This window comes from Vicia villosa, linkage group LG3 (assembly GCF_029867415.1).
Source record: "Vicia villosa cultivar HV-30 ecotype Madison, WI linkage group LG3, Vvil1.0, whole genome shotgun sequence".
Lineage (NCBI taxonomy): Eukaryota > Viridiplantae > Streptophyta > Magnoliopsida > Fabales > Fabaceae > Vicia > Vicia villosa.
Window position 1 is genome coordinate 22071970 of NC_081182.1, and position 17993 is coordinate 22089962.

A 17993-nucleotide genomic window follows, 5' to 3' on the forward strand; every position below is an offset into this window, starting at 1 on the left:
ACTTTGACCATCCATAACTTTCACATGGAACATTAGAAATTTCCCATCCAAAGCTCAATTTAAAGAAAATTGAATTCACTACAACTTTATCTCTCACATGCCAAGTCTAGAAATTCATCATTTGAGAGATACAAGTCAATACATGACAGGTCCTTTTAAAAGTCAACAAAAAGTCATTTTTTCTCAAAGAGTGGTACATGAACATGGTAGACTCAATTAAGATGAAACCAAAAAGAGATTTTAGAGGACTCTTTAAGCTTTCTAAAAAGTATTCGAACACTCCCATATGATTAAAAATGAGAGAGATGTGCTTGGTATAAGTTGATCGATTTTCAAGAAAAGGGCAAAACCCCAATTGGCAAAAATCCACCTTTTTAAGTATTGGGCTTATACTTTTGGGTTACCCACGTGATTTCAAGTTCATAAGAAGATCATTGGTCATATAAATATTATTTCATTATTTATATTTGATTTTATTCATTTAAATTCAAATTAAATTAAATAAAATCACATATTAATGAAATAAATTTTATGATTTATTCTTTAAATATGTTAGACGATAGGACTGGTCTAGAGGGGGGTGAATAGACCACCTTTTTCGACTTAAGAAAATTTTAGCTATTTGAAACGTGACTTCCCTGAATCACTTAATCGTCTAAGATGATTATGTTATCGGGGACCGGATATGTGCACTAAACCAAACGGATGAGAATGTCAAGTGATGAATTACGTTTTAACGAATATCTCGATTGTCTCAATTACACACTATATGGTATATTACTCACAATGAACGTTTTCACTAAAATATGAACAAAAATTTGATTGAGTAATTTTATCGAACACTTGGTGATCGATATTTTACCTAACCTTAGTTTTTGTTCAATAATGGAAATAAACGAAAACAAGTGAAAATGCGATAAAGTAAAAGCGATAAGGAACACGATATTTGTTTAGGCAGTTCCTCTATCGTCCTCGCAGGATTACGCCTGCCCCTAATTTCAAATGAAATTAGGAAAGTTTTATTAGATTGCAAAATATTTAACAAGGATAGAAAGTACCAATCACCAACTACACACATGCAGTAAAATTGAATACAATTCGATCCTCCCCTTGATTCAAGTTGAATCAAGTCAATGTCTAAGATCTTCACGATCAAGACCCCGATCGTTCCTCTCTCAATCCTCTGGTTGTAGCAAGTTTGTTGAGTAGATCTTCAATCTCTCAAACCCTTATGCACGGCTGAATTGATTACCAAAGCGAATCGATCGTCAAAAACCTTCGAACAAAATCTTTGATGAGGAAGGAAAAACCCTAAGGTTTTATACAAGAAACACCCTCAACAATCTTCACTCGAACAAGATGAATGTCTACCGTCGAATCTCGAACAAGACAAACTCTACCGTCAAACCTTATCAACACACGTTCCTTACTTCGATCGAGAAAGATGATTATGTGTGATTCTCGATCAATAAGCGAAAGGTTGAAGATGAGAAGAAGCTGAGTCTATATTTCACGTTTCTTGTTATTTTGCTTGAGAATGATCACTTGAGTATTTATACCACATACAATGCATAGGCCAAAATGAAAACAGCAGAAAACCCAATTTATTAGCGACAGGTCGACCTGCTCTCTGCATAGGTCGACCTATTGAATGCTTTGCACCTGAAAAATGAGCCATGTGTGATGCTTGCGTCGACCTAAAGGGTCGGCGTGCGCATTCCCGTGGATTCCCCAAAAGGCCATGCGTCGACCTAATGAAGTAATGCGTCGACGCATTCCATTCTTGCACTTGAGCAGCCAAACTTTGATGCGTCGACCTGAAGGGTCGGCGTGCGCATTCCCGTGACTTCCTCAAAAACCCAATGCGTCGACCTAAGAAGGTGATGCGTCGACGCATTCATCCTTCACCTGACTTTCTTCACAAAGGGCTTGCAATAGGTCGACCTATGATGTGTGTGAGTCGACCTATTGGTGTTTTGTGTCCAAAAATGCTTGTCTTGGTTGCATGTGCTTGATTTTTATGTTTCCACTTAAGTTGCGGTTGATTCACAATATTTTGACAGCATGAAAACAACACCTTGCCCTCACATACTCCCCCTTTTTGATGATGGCAAAATTTGTGAATCTTAGTCGAGGTGTTGCTTGTCTGAAATGACTGCTCCCCCTTTCTCTATTGATCGCGACTTTACGTGTCTATAAATCTGATAACTGCAAGTGCACAGTCGTGTCGTGTAGTTTTAAAAGATATCGAATCCACAGGGACTATGAATCGATCTACCGTTATCTAAGGTTACTATGTAAAGCTAGGAGTACTAAAATTTCGATTGTTCCTAAGGGAAAGTGATTGTGAGAAAATAAAGAATAATAATAAAAGACAGGTATCAGTATGTATTTCGTTTAACTAGAGGTAATCCGAAGGTTCATTGGCTTTTGCATAATTAAATTAAAAATCTTTACTAATTCCGATTGATTAAAAATCCTCGTCTCAAACTTTCGCTCTGTTGATTCAGACTACTATCCTAATCCTAATGTACGCTTTCGCCATCCCATTAGATTTTAGAAGAGCTTTTTGGAAACAATGTAATTAATAAAATGCCTATTTTACGAGGTTGTTATCTATTTAAATCTCCTAATCTCAAACTTTCGCTCTGTTGACTCGGAGCAAGCTAATACCCCTAACGTACGCTTTCGCCATCCCGCTCGAGTGTAAAAACAATTTTTGAAAATAAATAAGTTCCAATTAGTTTTAATACGCTTTCGCCATCCTTAAAACTAATGTCCTATGTCTACTATCCAGTTAAAGATCTCAAACTTTCGCTCTATTGATTTTAACCTTTGACCGTCCTAATCCCTCAAACTTTCGCTCTATTGGTTTTAAGACTTACTAATTAAACTAGACATAAAAACCAAAAATAAGTGATAATTAATAAAACATAATTTAAGCCAATTTATTTCGGATCCCTACGGTTAACTTACTTTACATACCGACACCTTTAGTAATTTAGCCAGACATATTAATACGATTAAACATGCATAAATCGGTTCGGTTCATAATAATAAGCATATTAAATGGCATATAATATATCATGCAAATAAATAATATAAATAAGGCGGTAAATAAAAAACCTGAATTAAAATAAATCTGAATTGAATTGAATCTTGAAGTACTTGAACTTCCACCACAGGTTGGCTGGATCGTTCTTCGGAATTTAAATGGCAGAAAATAAAAACAAGGAAATAAAGCGATAAATCTAACGTAAGGCTAGATCTATGAAAAGTTCACAACAATTTCCAGTGTAGAAATCGTTGTGAGAAAATAGACGGTTAAATGAAAACAGAATAAGGAAAAGCAATTCGCGGTACAATTTCGGCAGCACTTCGTTGGCAGGAAATCAGACAGATTGAAGTGAAGTGACAGGTCCTATTTATAGGAGGAGGTATGCAGTTGCTTTGCGTGAAAAGAGGAGCTTTTTGCAGACCAGGACGTGGAGACGTGCGTCTCCGATTCTTCAGGGAGGCAGCTGATTGACTTGAGACGTGCGTCTCAAGTGGAGATCTTTTAGGGAGGTGGAGACGTGCGTCTCCCCTTTGCTGAGGTGGCAGAGACGTGCGTCTCTGCTTACTAGTGTGGCCTGGGTTGCTTCCTTCGTGGGCTGGATTGCTCTTTTGGGCCTTTTGGGTCCTAATTGCACCCCTCTTTCGTTTCAGCACCCCTTTTCGTCTTTTAAGCATAAATATTGGTCATTTAAGCTCGATTTTCTTTCCTTTTCGCAAATAGTCGTAATTGAAGTGTAAAACCTGAAACAAAGCAAATACACGCGTAATATCATAATAAATTGACATAATAAACGGAAAATGCTATAAATATCTATGGATTTTAGGCTAAATATACGATATAAAATCGTGTTATCAAGGAACAACAATCAGATATGTACATAATATAAATACAACTCAAGGTTAAGTAGTTTCTCTTGATTGGACTATTAACTCATACATACAACAATACAAAATCACTTCCAGCTACCAATTTTTGATCCAAAATCTATCATTCTCATTATAACATATTCATAACACATGATTTCATCAATTTTAACACATTAAACCCCCTTTCCCCTAAAATCCTATTCAACCCAAAACCTTCAAAAGGTCATCAATGAAGGATATAACACCAGAACATCAACATGAATTTACACCCATTAAGGTACATGAATTTCATCATGAAAAACAGATTATAACATCTAGGGATCACCAATTTTTAGATTCATATAACAACACAACAAAACATACACATTCATACTAAACCTATTAGAGGTTAAGGACTCCTCTACCCTACCCCTTATGCATAAATCCTTTATTAAGGTCATTCTCCCCCTTACCTTAATTCCTAGCAAGAAATATGAATTGGATTGGATGGTCTCCCCTCACCTGAAGCTCCAAGTTCTTCCTTTTGCCTCTAGCCTCTTTCTCACAATTTTTTCTACGTACTGTCAAAAAATTTCCTAAACCTAGATTATCCTTTAACTTATATAGTTAGGGTAATCTAATTCAATTTATAATTTCACCCCTCACTTACCAATATTATTTTTCCTTCCTCCCAGAGGCGGTTCTATAGCCCAGCAAACCCGGGCATGCGCCCGGACTCAACTCCTAATTTCTTTGTATTTCTCTCAATTTAATAGCAGATTTTTAAACGAAACCAGGGGCAAAATTAGTAAAAATAAGGGTATAAAAATTAAAATATATGAATACCCAATGGTCCAGGTAGGCCCAATCCAATTAATTATTTATGACTTTGAATAAAATTAAAAAAAAAACAAATTATGTACTGCCGCCCGTCTTCTCTCTCAGTTACCCTCTCTCATCACGTCACTTTCAAGCAGCAGGCACACAGGCAGGTACTTCTCTTAAAATTTCTTCATAGATTCAATTTGCAATATATATTCAATTTCATAAATTCAATTTCATATAGATTCAATTTCATATGGTTAGGTCATTGCATATTACTTGACATAGAATAGAACCGCCCCTGGTACACTGGTAATATAAATTACTTGACAATTGACATATTATATATTATAATAAAATAGTTTAATTTTTTTTTTAGAATCTAAACTAGTTTAATTTCTTTTCTTATTATATATATGTTATTTATCTTTTTTAGAATTCTCTTTTAACCTTGTTACAATTTATTTATTTTATTTAATTATTCGGTCTCGTCAATTTGTGTGTTACAATTTGTTTATCTAAATAAATTCATTGAATCATTAAATTTCAGAGATGAGGAGGTTTTTGGTTCCTAGAACAAGTATTGAGAAAGTGGATGTTAAGCAACCGGAAGTCGAAGTAGAAGAAACATCCCCTAATGTGGCCAATAAATTTTTATTTATATTTCTAGGTTCTTGAACGACAAAGGGAAAGTTGTGGAACGATTTATTTCTCTACATCATGTCAAATAGACTACATCAGAGGCACTAAAGGATGCTCTTTATGATATTCTCGATCGTCACACGTTATCTATTTCAAGGATACGAGGGCAAGGATATGATGGTGCTTCACATATGAGAGGTGAGTTTAATGGTTTACAAAGAAAGATTATAGATAAAAACCCTTATGCTTTCTATGTCCATTGTTATACTCACTGTTTGCAATTGGTGGTTGTGTATATTGCTAGTAGTTGCTCGTTTGTTCATGATTTCTTTGAGTACATCTCCTTGATTGTAACCACAACAAGTGCATCTTGCAAGAGAAAGGATGCTTTGAAGGAGGCACAACACCAAGATATTTTGAATAGACTTGCGAGTGGTGAGATATCTCAAGGAAAGGGCTTGCACCAATCATCTAGTCTCGCTAGACTCGGGGATACTAGATGGGGTTCCCATTATACTACCTCGATTCGTTTGGATCAGATGTGGTCCTCTGTGTTAGAGGTGGTTAGTATTGTTAATGAAGATGGACGTGGACCATCTCAAGCGGCGGGTTTGATAGAAAAATGGAGAGTTTTAAATTTGCTTTCATTTTGAAGCTTATGTTAAAGTTGCTTTCATTTTATTTAGCATACTATTAGCAAATTAGGTTTCATCTCTCTTATGTAGCACACTTTATGACTATTTATATATTGTCATATGTAACGTGCCGTTAAATTTTTTTGCCCAGGCTGCATAAAATTTCTGGCTCCGCCACTGCTTCCTCCCTTATATTTATCTTAGTTTACACCATTGTCCTACATTCTTTATTTTCTATTTAAGTTAAATAATCTAATAAAATACTATTATTTTAACTATTAAGGTAGTTAAAATACTATTATTTAATTAATATCACTAAATAATTAAATTAATACAAAAAATTCATAATAAATCAAATAATTTCAATAAATCTAAAAATTGGGGTGTTTCAACTCTCCCCCACTTAAAGAATTTTTTCCCTCTTAAATTACCTTAAGGGAACAGATTCAGGTACCCGTCATCTGGCGCTCAAACTCCTAAGTAACGTTTACACCAGCTGGTCCTCCCTAAGCTACCTTCACCATGATAATCCTTTTACCATGCAACGGATTCCCTTCTCGATCCTCTATTCGCATGGGTGATGCCTCAACCGTCAACTTATTTCTCACATGCACATCATCCACTTGAATCACATGAGATGGATTCGAAATGTATCTTCTGAATAGATACACATCATGAAGATTAGCAAGTGATGGTGGCAAAGTAATCTGATAAGCCACTTCTTCTATCCTCTTCAAAATGTGGTACGAACCGATGAAACGCGGAGTGAGTTTTCGAGAATTCAAAGCTCTACCAACACCAGTTGCCGAATTAACTATCAGAAATACATGATCTCCCTCTTGGAGTTCAAGTGCTTTCCTTCGCTTATTATGATAGCTCTTCTGGCGACTCTACGAAGCTCTCATCTTCTCTTGGATCACTTTGATCCTCTCTGTGGCCTGTTGGACGATCTCAGGTCCAATCACAACTTTCTATGTGATCATATGATGGCATGGATCCCAACCTTTGGTGTTTTTTTTCTTTGACATTGATAATACCATAGTCCATTTGTATGACCAACACATTGCCATCATCATGAAAATTCATAACAAAATGTTAGGTTTGGTAGGGGTTTATGCATCTACTAATTATGTTGCTAGAAGGAGAATATGGCCGGCTCTTTCCAACGCTCTTGTTTCTATAGACATACCATGGGTGTTTTTTGGAGACTATAATACTATGTTAGGAACTCACGAGTATGTTGGATCCCATCAATTAGCTAGAATTCCCATGGAAGACTTTTCCAAATAGACTGATTCCAACCAACTTGCTCATATTCTCACCACTAGTTCCAATTTCACATGGAACAATGGCAGAAGAGGTAGATCCAATACTAAAAAAAGACTTGACATGTACATTTGAAAAACTAAATGGATTGATGCTTGCACCAGCATATCCTACTCCACACTCATCAGAACTTGCTCTGATCACTTTCATCTCCTGCTAGAGTTTGACTATCTAGACACTAAATTCATATCCCAATTCAGATTCCTTCAGATGCGGAGCACTCATCCTGAGTGTTTGAAGGTCATAGAGACATCTTGGGACACCAATATAGTTAGCTGCCCAATGTACATTTTAAACAGAAAGTTGTAAATGCTCAAGTCTAAAATGAAGGTGTGGAATAAGGATAACTTTGGTAATGTTCATAATAATGTAAAGCAAGATGAGGCTATTATCTAGGACATCCAAAATTCTATTGATTTATCAGGTTACATTGACATTCTTGTTGATCAAGAAAGACAAGCTCAAACAATCTTTATAAAGCCCTATATCTTAACCAGTTTTTCTAGAGAGAGAAAGATAACATAAAGTTGCACTCTGAGGGGGGACAAAAACATAAAACTTTTTCACCGATTGGCCAATATAAAGAGTATAACTAAGCTTATATACTCTCTCGAGGTGTAAGATCATGTAATCACAGAGAATGATCAAACACAAACCACACGGGGGATTATTTTCATAACTTGTTTAGTAATTCGCATGTTTTGCAAGATTTTAGTCTTGTCGATGAGGTCATTCCTAGTCTTGTATCTGACCAGACCAATAATATCCTAACATTATTGACTACAATGGAGGATGTTCACAATGCAGTGTTCTCTCTCAAGAAAGATAGTGCACCTATACTTTATGGATTTAGGCCTTTCTTTTTCCAAACCTATTGGCATGTCATCAAGGAAGAGGTTTATAAATCAAGTATGCAATTCTTCAAGGATAGATGGATTCTCCCAAATAACAACTCCAATACTCTTATCCTCATTCCTAAAATTCAGGGAGAGATAGAATTAAGCAACTCAGGCCCATTGCACTTGCAAACTACAAGCACAAAATCATCACCAAAATTCTTGTTGAGATATTGGCTATTGTCATGCCTCACATTATATCTCGGGAACAAAAAGCTTTCATTCATGGTAGAAATATTAAGGATTGTATCCTTTTAACTTTTTAAGTGGCTAACTTGTTAAATTAGAAAACTTACGGATGAAATGTTGCTTTGAAGATTGATATCACTAAAGCTTTTGATAATTTTAACTAGGATTTCTTACTTTTGGTTCTTCTTAAATTTGGATTCAACAATATTATTTGTAACTGGATCAGATGCATTCTTACTTATGATCATATATTTGTGTCTTTCAATGGTCAGCAAAAGGCTTCTTTCAGTGCAAACAAGGTGTGAGGCAGGGGGACCCTCTCTCTCCCTTTCTCTTCTGCCGGGTAGAAAATGTTCTTAGTAAAGGGATTACCAAATTAGTGGAGGACATGAAGATCACCCTTATGGATGCTAGAATATTCCTTCACACACTCTCTATGCTGATGACGTTTATGTTGTTTTCCAAAGGTAACATGGCTTCTATTCAAGCCATATCTGACTTGCTTCAAAGATATGCCATGTGTTCTGGTCAGTTAGTTAATCCCGCTAAATCTATCATTTATGCTAGCTCAATGAATTATAATAGGATGAACATCATTACTACCAAATTAGGATTTTTTATTGTTCATCTCCCCTTCATTTACTTAGGTGCTCATATTTTCAAAGGTTGGCCTAAAAAAGAGCATTTTTAACCCATTGCAGGTAAACTTCTTGGAAAGCTTCTCTGTTGTCCATTGCTGGGAGATTTCTCCTGGTCAAGACTGTGATTCATGGCATGTTAATGCATACTTTTTGGTTTAATCATGGCCAATCTCCCTTCTTAAGGACATTGATCGATGGTTGAAATTTCATCTAGGGTATGGACAGTGAGACGAGAAAATAAGTTACTGGGGCTTAGAGTAATTGTTGTAAGCCTTTTGAAGCTGCTATAATGGGTATGCGGTCCTTAATTTTTCTCAATGATTCTTCTAATATTGTCCAATGTTGGAACATGGTTAATTCCAAGGATCACCGAGCCAACATCATACAATAAAGAGTATTCAGGAAATGTGGCCTCCTTAGAAAACATGTTTTATCTTCAGTTTCGGTGTGGCCTGAAAGGTTGCTTCCAGGACCTGGAAATGATCACTTGTTGGCTGATAGGTAAAGGAGATCATATCAACTTTGGGCTTGACAACTAATGTGGGGATGTCCTTGCAATCAATTACAACTTCCCTCTAACATGTATGATAACCTAAGGACCATGCTTAATAGCTATATCTATGATGGAAAGCTTGTTATCCCTGACAACTTGGTGACTGCTTTTCCTGAGATTAACATTCTAACTAAGGATATCATCATCTATGCAAAGGGAATTGACAGGCTGGTTTGGTGTCCTAATGAAGATGGTCAAATTTCCTTAAAATCTGCTTACCAATTTGTTACATGTGTTCCTCAGGCCACTAGATGAGGTAAAAACGTGTAGTAAAAAACTATTCTTCCTTTAACCTCATTACTGTTTTGGAGGTTAACATATAGTAGACTTCAAACAGATGATCATCTTACTCATACGGGAGTTCACATGACTTTTGCCTGCAGCCTTTGTATGAACTCTGAAGAATCTTTACAACACCTTTTTTTAGTGTTCTTTTGCGAGGAAGATTTAGAATTGGATTTCTCTCAAGGTTAATTCTCAAATGGTGATTAGCTCTTTGCAGGATTGTAGGAAGCTTGTTCAAACTAATTCTAAAATAGCCAAAAACTCTGAACAATATGCTCTTATTAACTCCATAAATGAAGTTTGAAAGGCCTGGAATTTTATCAAATTTAATGAAAAGTCGGTCAATTGGATTTCTAGCAGTGCAGTTATTTTTTCTCAAGTCTCTCTCTCAGATACAATGATCAAGGCTGCTCCCACCTTATCTCTTGATGGTTTTCTAATTCTCAAAGCCTTTAAGATTCAGATTCCTACTGGTGCCCTCTTTTAGTTATGGAGGTTCTTTGGACACCTCCATTGGTTAACTGGTATAAAGGTAACACTGATGATGCCTCGACTGACACCCCTGCTATAACTACTTGTGGAGTTATTTTCAAGGACCACAACGCTGGCCATATAGGTAGTTTCTCCTGTTTTCTAGGACAGGGTAATGCCCTCTTTGCTGAGACCATGACAACTATCATGGCTATGGAGTATGCTATAGCCAGTTCTTAGCATAATTTCTGGTTTGAGTCGGATTCCTTACTACTTATTAAAACTTACACCAACATTTCCGTTATTCCTTAGAAACTAAGAATTAGATAGGATAATTTTATCCTTGGCCTTAAGTCAATTAATTTGTTGGCTACTCACATATATAGAGAAGGTAACAAATGCGCAGACATGTTTGCTAACTTAAGTTTAAGATCTAGGACTTATATTTGGTGGGATGCTATTCACTCCAATGTTTCTAAAGATTTCATTAGAAACTACATTTACCTCCCCAACTTTAAGGTTATTAATTCATGAGGTTTTGACCTAGTTCTTGATGTTCTCGGCACACTCACCTCAAATACTTCAAATTCTTGCCGGATATTTTTAATTGTTTTCCATTCTTACACACTCTATTAAAATCTCTAATTTAATTGTCTAGTCTTTTATTAAAAAGAAAATAATTGAAGGTAATTTTATTTCAATTCAATTAAATCAAATTTAAAACAAATATAATTTAATTCTTAAATTAATCTTGACAAAGCTTAAACTAATCTTAATTAATCTTAATTAAAAAATGAGAAATTATATGATAATAAAAAAATGTGATCCATATTTTATTAGTTTTCCACAATAGAATTCAACTGTGGTCATCATTGGGTAAAGTAGATCTGAAATACATGTTTTTCTTCACCTTAGTTATCATAAAAGTATTAAACATTGTATGATGTATAATGTATCCACATAACTACACGTCTATTGGCTTATTTAACCGATAAGAAAAAATAAGAGAAAAGTAAAGAAAATTATTAAAAACAAAAATAGAATTTCAAGAACGTGTTTTTCTTTTATTTTTTGACTCATCTGACTATACTAGTAGTGCTGAGAATCCAACCCAATAATGAGTATTTTTCTTTTCAAAAAAAACCAATAATGAATTCCAAAGAAAAGAACAATAAACAAGAAAGGAAAATGCATAAAAAGACTAAAAAGCCAGAAAAGGCAAGCGTATCAAACAAAATCCACACTACTTAATTCTTACCGTAAATACCAAACATTTCACATAATCATCATTTACCCAGTTCCCACCGACGCCTCTGAACTGGCCCCACCTAACAACCGGAACATCCGGTTCCCGTGTCCTCATCAAAACAGAAAAGGAAACTATCAGGAAGAAAGTAAATCACATCACCGTAAACCGTACGCGTCGTATCCTAACAAAAATACACACAAATCAACCCGGCTAAATCAACTCAGTTGGTAATTATACATAATACGTCATATCCTAACAAAAATTCATAATTTATTGCGTTAAATCAACTCAATTGATAGTTTTATAGAACACACAAAAACTTTTTTATAAATCAATTCAGTTGATAGCTGTATAGAACATAGATGAAGGCATCTGGTCCAAACCCATAAACCGTTCACCGAATCTACTAAACCAACTCAATTGATAGTTGTACAAAACCACTGATACATATATCTGAATTCGAACCTGTGACATTTTATTTATTCACGTAAACCAAACAGATCATCTATTCTTTTCTTCGGACATCTATTTCTCCGGTACCTACCAATAGTATCTTTAACTCTCACTTTTTTTTTTCTTTCTTTCTCATTTCTCTCTCCTTTTCCATTCCCAACAATTTCCACAGATCTGAGACACTGTTCGCGCCACCATTGACCTTTCAACTTCCCTTTTTCTTCTTCATTGGTCGTTCTTCCTGTAGAACCGGACCTAACGAATCGGAGCTCCATATCCGGATCTATAAGGAGAAGTAAGGTTTGAGGATTTGTCTCTGTATTGACTCTTGAATACTTGAATTGAATTTGAATTGAACGGTTATTAGGGTTTGATTTTGATTTGACTTTCTACGATAAGAAAATCAGTTAATTCAAATCTACTTCATTCTGTTATAACCGTTTCGTCAAATCGTAGAAGCTCGGAGTGAGTTTGTAACTAACTGATTTGATCGGAAGTTGAAGATCGGAGAAGGATTCTTGAAGTATGGCTTCGAGTACGATTCGGAAAGCGATTGGTGCGGTGAAGGATCAGACGAGTATTGGAATAGCGAAGGTGGCGAGTAACATGGCGCCGGAGTTGGAGGTGGCGATTGTGAAGGCGACGAGTCATGACGAAGATCCGGCGAGTGAGAAGTATGTGAGGGAGATTTTGAACTTGATGTCTTACTCGCGTGGCTATGTAAACGCTTGTGTGTTGGCGGTGTCGAAGCGGTTGGGGAAGACGAGGGATTGGATTGTTGCGTTGAAGGCTTTGATACTTGTTCATCGTTTGATGAATGAAGGGACGGTGGTTTTTCAGGAGGAGATTTTGTATGCTACTAGGAGGGGGACTAGGCTTTTGAATATGTCGGATTTTAGGGATGAGGCTCATTCGAGTTCTTGGGATCACTCTGCTTTTGTTAGGACGTATGCGATGTATCTTGATCAGCGGCTTGAGTTGATGTTGTTTGATAGGAAGAGTATTGGTGGCGGTGGAGGTGGTTCTGGGAGTGGTGGTGGTGGGGATGATAGGTTTGGTGGGAGGGAAAACTTCAGATCGCCGCCGAATGAGTATGAGTATGGTGGTCGAGGGGACGGTGGGAGTGGGATGAGGAAGACGAGGTCGTATGGGGATATGGCTGATGCGTCGGGGCAGGATGATAGAAGGATTGTTACTGTTACCCCTTTGAGGGATATGAAGCCGGAGAGGATCTTCGGTAAGATGGGTCATTTGCAGAGGTTATTGGATCGTTTTTTGTCTTGTAGGCCAACTGGGTTGGCTAAGAACAGCAGGATGGTTTTGGTTGCTTTATATCCGCTTGTTAAGGAGAGCTTTCAGCTGTATGCGGATATATGTGAGGTTTTGGCTGTGTTGCTTGACAAATTCTTTGACATGGAGTATTCTGATTGCGTGAAGGCCTTTGATGCTTATGCAAGCTCAGCTAAGCAAATTGATGAACTGATTACCTTTTACAATTGGTGTAAAGATAGTGGTTTAGCAAGATCCTCCGAGTATCCAGAAGTTCAGAGAATTACTAGTAAGTTGCTGGAGACGCTTGAGGAGTTTGTGAGGGATAGGGCCAAGAGGCCTAAAAGTCCAGAGAGGAAAGAGGAAGCTCCCAGAGTGGAAGTACAAGAGGAGGAGCCGGTACCAGATATGAATGAAATCAAGGCACTGCCTGCCCCTGAGATTCATACCCCGCCTCCTCCGCCTGTACCAGAGCCTGAACCAAAGCCACAGTTTACGGAAGACTTGATGAATCTGAGAGAGGATGCAGTCACTGCAGATGACCAGGGTAATAGATTTGCTTTGGCACTCTTTGCTGGTGCACCGGCTAATAATGCCAATGGATCGTGGGAAGCCTTTCCATCAAATGGACAGCCAGAAGTAACTTCAGCTTGGCAAACCCCTGCTGCAGAACCTGGGAAAGCTGATTGGGAATTGGCACTGGTAGAGACAGCCAGCAATTTATCAAGGCAGAAAGCAGATTTAGGTGGTGGGCTAGATCCTTTATTGTTGAATGGTATGTATGATCAAGGAATGGTCAGGCAGCATGTCAGCACTGCCCAACTTACTGGAGGGAGTGCAAGCAGTGTGGCGTTGCCCGGACCGGGAAAGACCACTACACCTGTTTTGGCTCTTCCGGCCCCAGATGGATCTGTGCAGCCAGTTAATCAGGACCCTTTTGCCGCATCTTTGAACATTCCACCTCCCTCCTATGTGCAAATGGCCGAAATGGAGAAGAAACAGCAATTGCTTGTGAATGAGCAGCAGCTGTGGCATCAGTATGCAAGGGACGGGATGCAAGGCCAAACTAGCTTGACAAAATTGAATGGTACTGGATACTATGGTGGAGGTCCTATGCCTTATGGAATGCCCCCGCCGGCCTATGGAATGGGACCTCCAAACGGGTATTACCATACTCCTCTCTGATTCAATCTCCCTTTCCTTTTTTGCCACATATCTATAGGTTGTTTCGTTTATTTTTTACTATGACAGTATTTTCCTTTTGTTTTAAATGGTGTCATGTTATTCTTGAGATCTGCATTTAGTTCATGGGATGCAAACGAGACCGTTGGAGGAGACAATTTCTTGTTTGGTTTTGATGCTGAGAGATGTGTAACTCAATTGTGATGTCTCTGTGTATTGTGTAATAGTATCATTTTCTTCTTGATTTGGTACTTTCAAGTTATTCTTGCTCCTCTTAAAAAAACAATCGTATAACTGCTGTAAATTTTATAAAATTCTGGTGCTGATGATATCAATTGGTTATGCATATTTCCAACTTATGTTAATAGTTTTAGCTGCTTATTTGTAAAATTTTACTCACTAAAGTAGAATACTCCTGAACTGATTCTGGCTAGTTCTTGCACGAGGTTGTTGGTAGAATGAAATCCTTATTTTGCTAGCCTTGCTCCTTTCGTTTTAAAATAACCGACGACTGTTTTAAAATATCCTAAGTAGTAATTTTTGTTTGTAAGATTTGTAAATAGTTATGACAATTATTCTGTTATTTTGATTTATGACTTGAATTAAAATTGTTTTAAAGTTTGTAAGTGGTAATTTATAATTTCATCATGTCATTTGTTTTAATTTTGAAATCTATGATTTTGTTTGTGATATATACTATTTCTTATTATTTTTATAATAACATTTCATTCATGATTTGAGATGTCTCTCCTTTCTAGAATATATTGATAAGTGATAACCATGCGGATTACATGAGCTTATTTGATCTTATACGTGGATATAAATATTTATGTGAAATCTAGATTGTATAATTTGTGAATAATATCTGGTAAATTCGAACCGGACTCAATTGTGATAATGGTTGTTTTCTATTCGTCTCAGACAAGACAGAAAAAGGGCATTGTAGAAAAAACAAAATATTTATGCAACTATTTAGAGAAATCTGCCGAAATATGTTATGGTATTATCATTAAAATTTGACTATGTGGCAAAAAATATTTTAGGGTGGTGTTCACTACACTTCATGAAGTGATGAGTCATTTGTATTGTTTGGATTTTAAAATGGTGAATTTTTATCTACCCAATTCAAATAGTTGGGTAAAGTTATCTTCAATGTAAAATGTTTTAGAAACAACCGAAAAATATACTATTTTTTATTAATTAAATAAGATAAAACTAAATGATGCAATGTGATTGGTGAAAGGTACACTGTCCAACTTTTTATGATGGGTAGAGAAGTTGTCTCCTTTTAAATTTCGGATGCATATTATACATTAAGAGAATTTCTTTACCCACCTCCCAACCTTCTAGGTCACCTCTGGTGAAAAACCACATATACCTCTGACTTCGGAAATGCATTTTCCGAATTGCAAGAAAAATGTGTTTTCGGAGATGCATCTCCGAAAGCGCCTTTTTTTTTCTTCAAAATTTGTCTTATTTCGGAAATGCATTTTCGAAAACACCATTTTGGAAGTTCATTTTTGAAATACTGCGCGTTTTGCAGATTTAGCAAAACAGCCCCCCTCCCCCATTCATTTTACCCTAATCTTCTTCCAAACTCAGCCTCTCTTCAAGTTTTCAGCAAAAGCAAGTGTGAAGTATCAGAGATTGCCAAAATCTTCTTCCAATCTCAACCTAAATCATCTCAAACTCTATCAGTGGTAAGTTTATCAATTTTTTTCAATTTTTAGATCCATTATTCATATCTCTATTAGGGTGTTTAGAAATTGCAAAAATCACATTAATGTAGGTTGGTACTGCTATTTAGATTGTTTACAATGAATAAAAGTAGTTTTGATTTAGGGTTTTGGGGTCTGCCATGGAAGTTGCAGAAAACTTCATCGCAGGGGTGTTTCGGAAGTTCATTTCCGAAAACACCTCCATTCCTAGTTTCGGAAATGAACTTCCGAAGTGTATCAGAAATGCAATTTTTTTTAGTTTTTTCTGTTGTCTCGCATATTAATCGATTTCAATTGTTTTCAGGAACATGTCAGACAACCAAGCACGCATCAGACAGGGTAGAGAGACCCAGACTGCGTCGGCTAGACGCGAGCGGGCGGCAGCGCATAGGGGTGATCAAAACCAAACCAACCCAATAGAAAACCGCAAACCAAACCAAACCAAACCGAAACCGCAAAAAACTGCATTTGGTTCGGATTAGTTTGGGTCATCTTTTAACAAAACCGCACGGTTTGGTTCGGTTTGCGGTTTGTATTTTGTAAACCGAACCAAACCGAATCAAACCGCATTATGTTACAACTTAAATTTTACTTAACTCACATCCAACCAAAAATTAAACCTATTATACCTTAGCCTTATGATTACCAACAATTTTCTCATCCTTACACATATAATTTTAGTCTCGATCTTCTCAAATCTCTAATAACATTATCGCACCTTCTTTGTCACATACATCTTCCTTCTTCTTCTATAATCTCCACTCTCTTATATTCTTTCTTTTTCACCTTCTATTTTTATGTAAATGTTCCGTATTTCAGTTTCGTTTTTATCGAAAATTTTCTTCTCTAATCTCTCAACACTTTTTTTTCTTTTTCACCTTCACTAATCTCTTGTCTCTTATATTATTTTGTTTCATTATAATATTTTTTATATTGTTTTATGTTATTATTTTATATTTAATATTCCACGTTTTCTAATTTAATTTTTACATATTAAATGGAAAATTGTTGTCAAAATATGACGAGTTTTGTTGTTATTTGATAGTGTATGAATGTCTAAATACAAAATTATGTTGTCATCTATATGTGTATTATGGCTCAATAAAATATTTGTAAAAAACCGAACCAACCAAACCGAACCAAACCGCATTAGTTTGGTTTGGTTTGGTTCGGATTTTTTTTAAAAGCCAACCGAACCAAACCAAACCGCACGATTTTTTCTCTTGCGGTTCGGATGATTTTTTTCGTCAAAACCGCCCAAACCGCACCGCGAACACCCCTAGCAGCGCAGCTGGCGTCGACGCAGGGACGGGGGCAGGGCCGGGGACGACGTGTGCGAGTTCCCGTGGAGATGGACGAGGGTACCTCTACATCTGGATCGAGGAGTCGTCTGGCTCGGGTATCTTCTTTCCGCCAGCGGGAGGAGGAGGAGGCGGAGGAGGAGGAGGAGGCAGTGACATACCACGAGGCGGAGGAGGTACCGGATGTTGACCCTCCACACGGGGAGGAGGAGGAGCAGGAGGAGGGCTACCCGGGAGGGCCCAGTGACACTTCTGTGCTGCTTACCTACCACGAGCACGTCGCTCGGCGTATCTGGGAGGGAGAGGTATTTTTTATAATTTTCCCGACTATATTATTTAACCGTTTATAATTTAGCCGTTTATTCAATATTTTCTTAACGGTCTATTTAACATACTTTTTTATCTGTTTTTTTGTAACAGGAGAGAGAGCCTTTGAAAATGGTGAACCACTCCCAGAA

General features: G+C 36.9%; 2 protein-coding genes across 2 annotated transcripts; both read left to right on the forward strand.

Annotated features, from left to right (window-relative positions):
• Positions 1-5277: 5277 nt before the first annotated feature.
• LOC131657705 (uncharacterized) lies at positions 5278-6020 on the forward strand. The gene is made up of 2 exons (XM_058927071.1): positions 5278-5343; positions 5457-6020. Exons 1-2 carry the CDS (start codon positions 5278-5280, stop codon positions 6018-6020), a joined length of 630 nt encoding a protein of 209 aa, XP_058783054.1.
• Positions 6021-11986: 5966 nt separating this feature from the next.
• LOC131660627 (putative clathrin assembly protein At2g25430) lies at positions 11987-14875 on the forward strand. Its single transcript, XM_058929906.1, has one exon. The coding sequence runs from the start codon at positions 12591-12593 to the stop codon at positions 14517-14519; it is 1929 nt and encodes a 642-aa protein (XP_058785889.1). The 5' UTR covers positions 11987-12590; the 3' UTR covers positions 14520-14875.
• Positions 14876-17993: the final 3118 nt, after the last annotated feature.

Excerpts from the sequence above, each read along its gene's own strand:
- LOC131657705 (XM_058927071.1), top strand. The coding sequence starts at position 5,278 with ATGAGGAGGTTTTTGGTTCCTAGAACAAGTATTGAGAAAGTGGATGTT. Across the intron at positions 5,344-5,456 it reads TTAAGCAACCGGAAGTCGAA|ACTACATCAGAGGCACTAAA; the intron begins GTAGAAGAAACA and ends CATGTCAAATAG.
- LOC131660627 (XM_058929906.1), top strand. The coding sequence starts at position 12,591 with ATGGCTTCGAGTACGATTCGGAAAGCGATTGGTGCGGTGAAGGATCAG.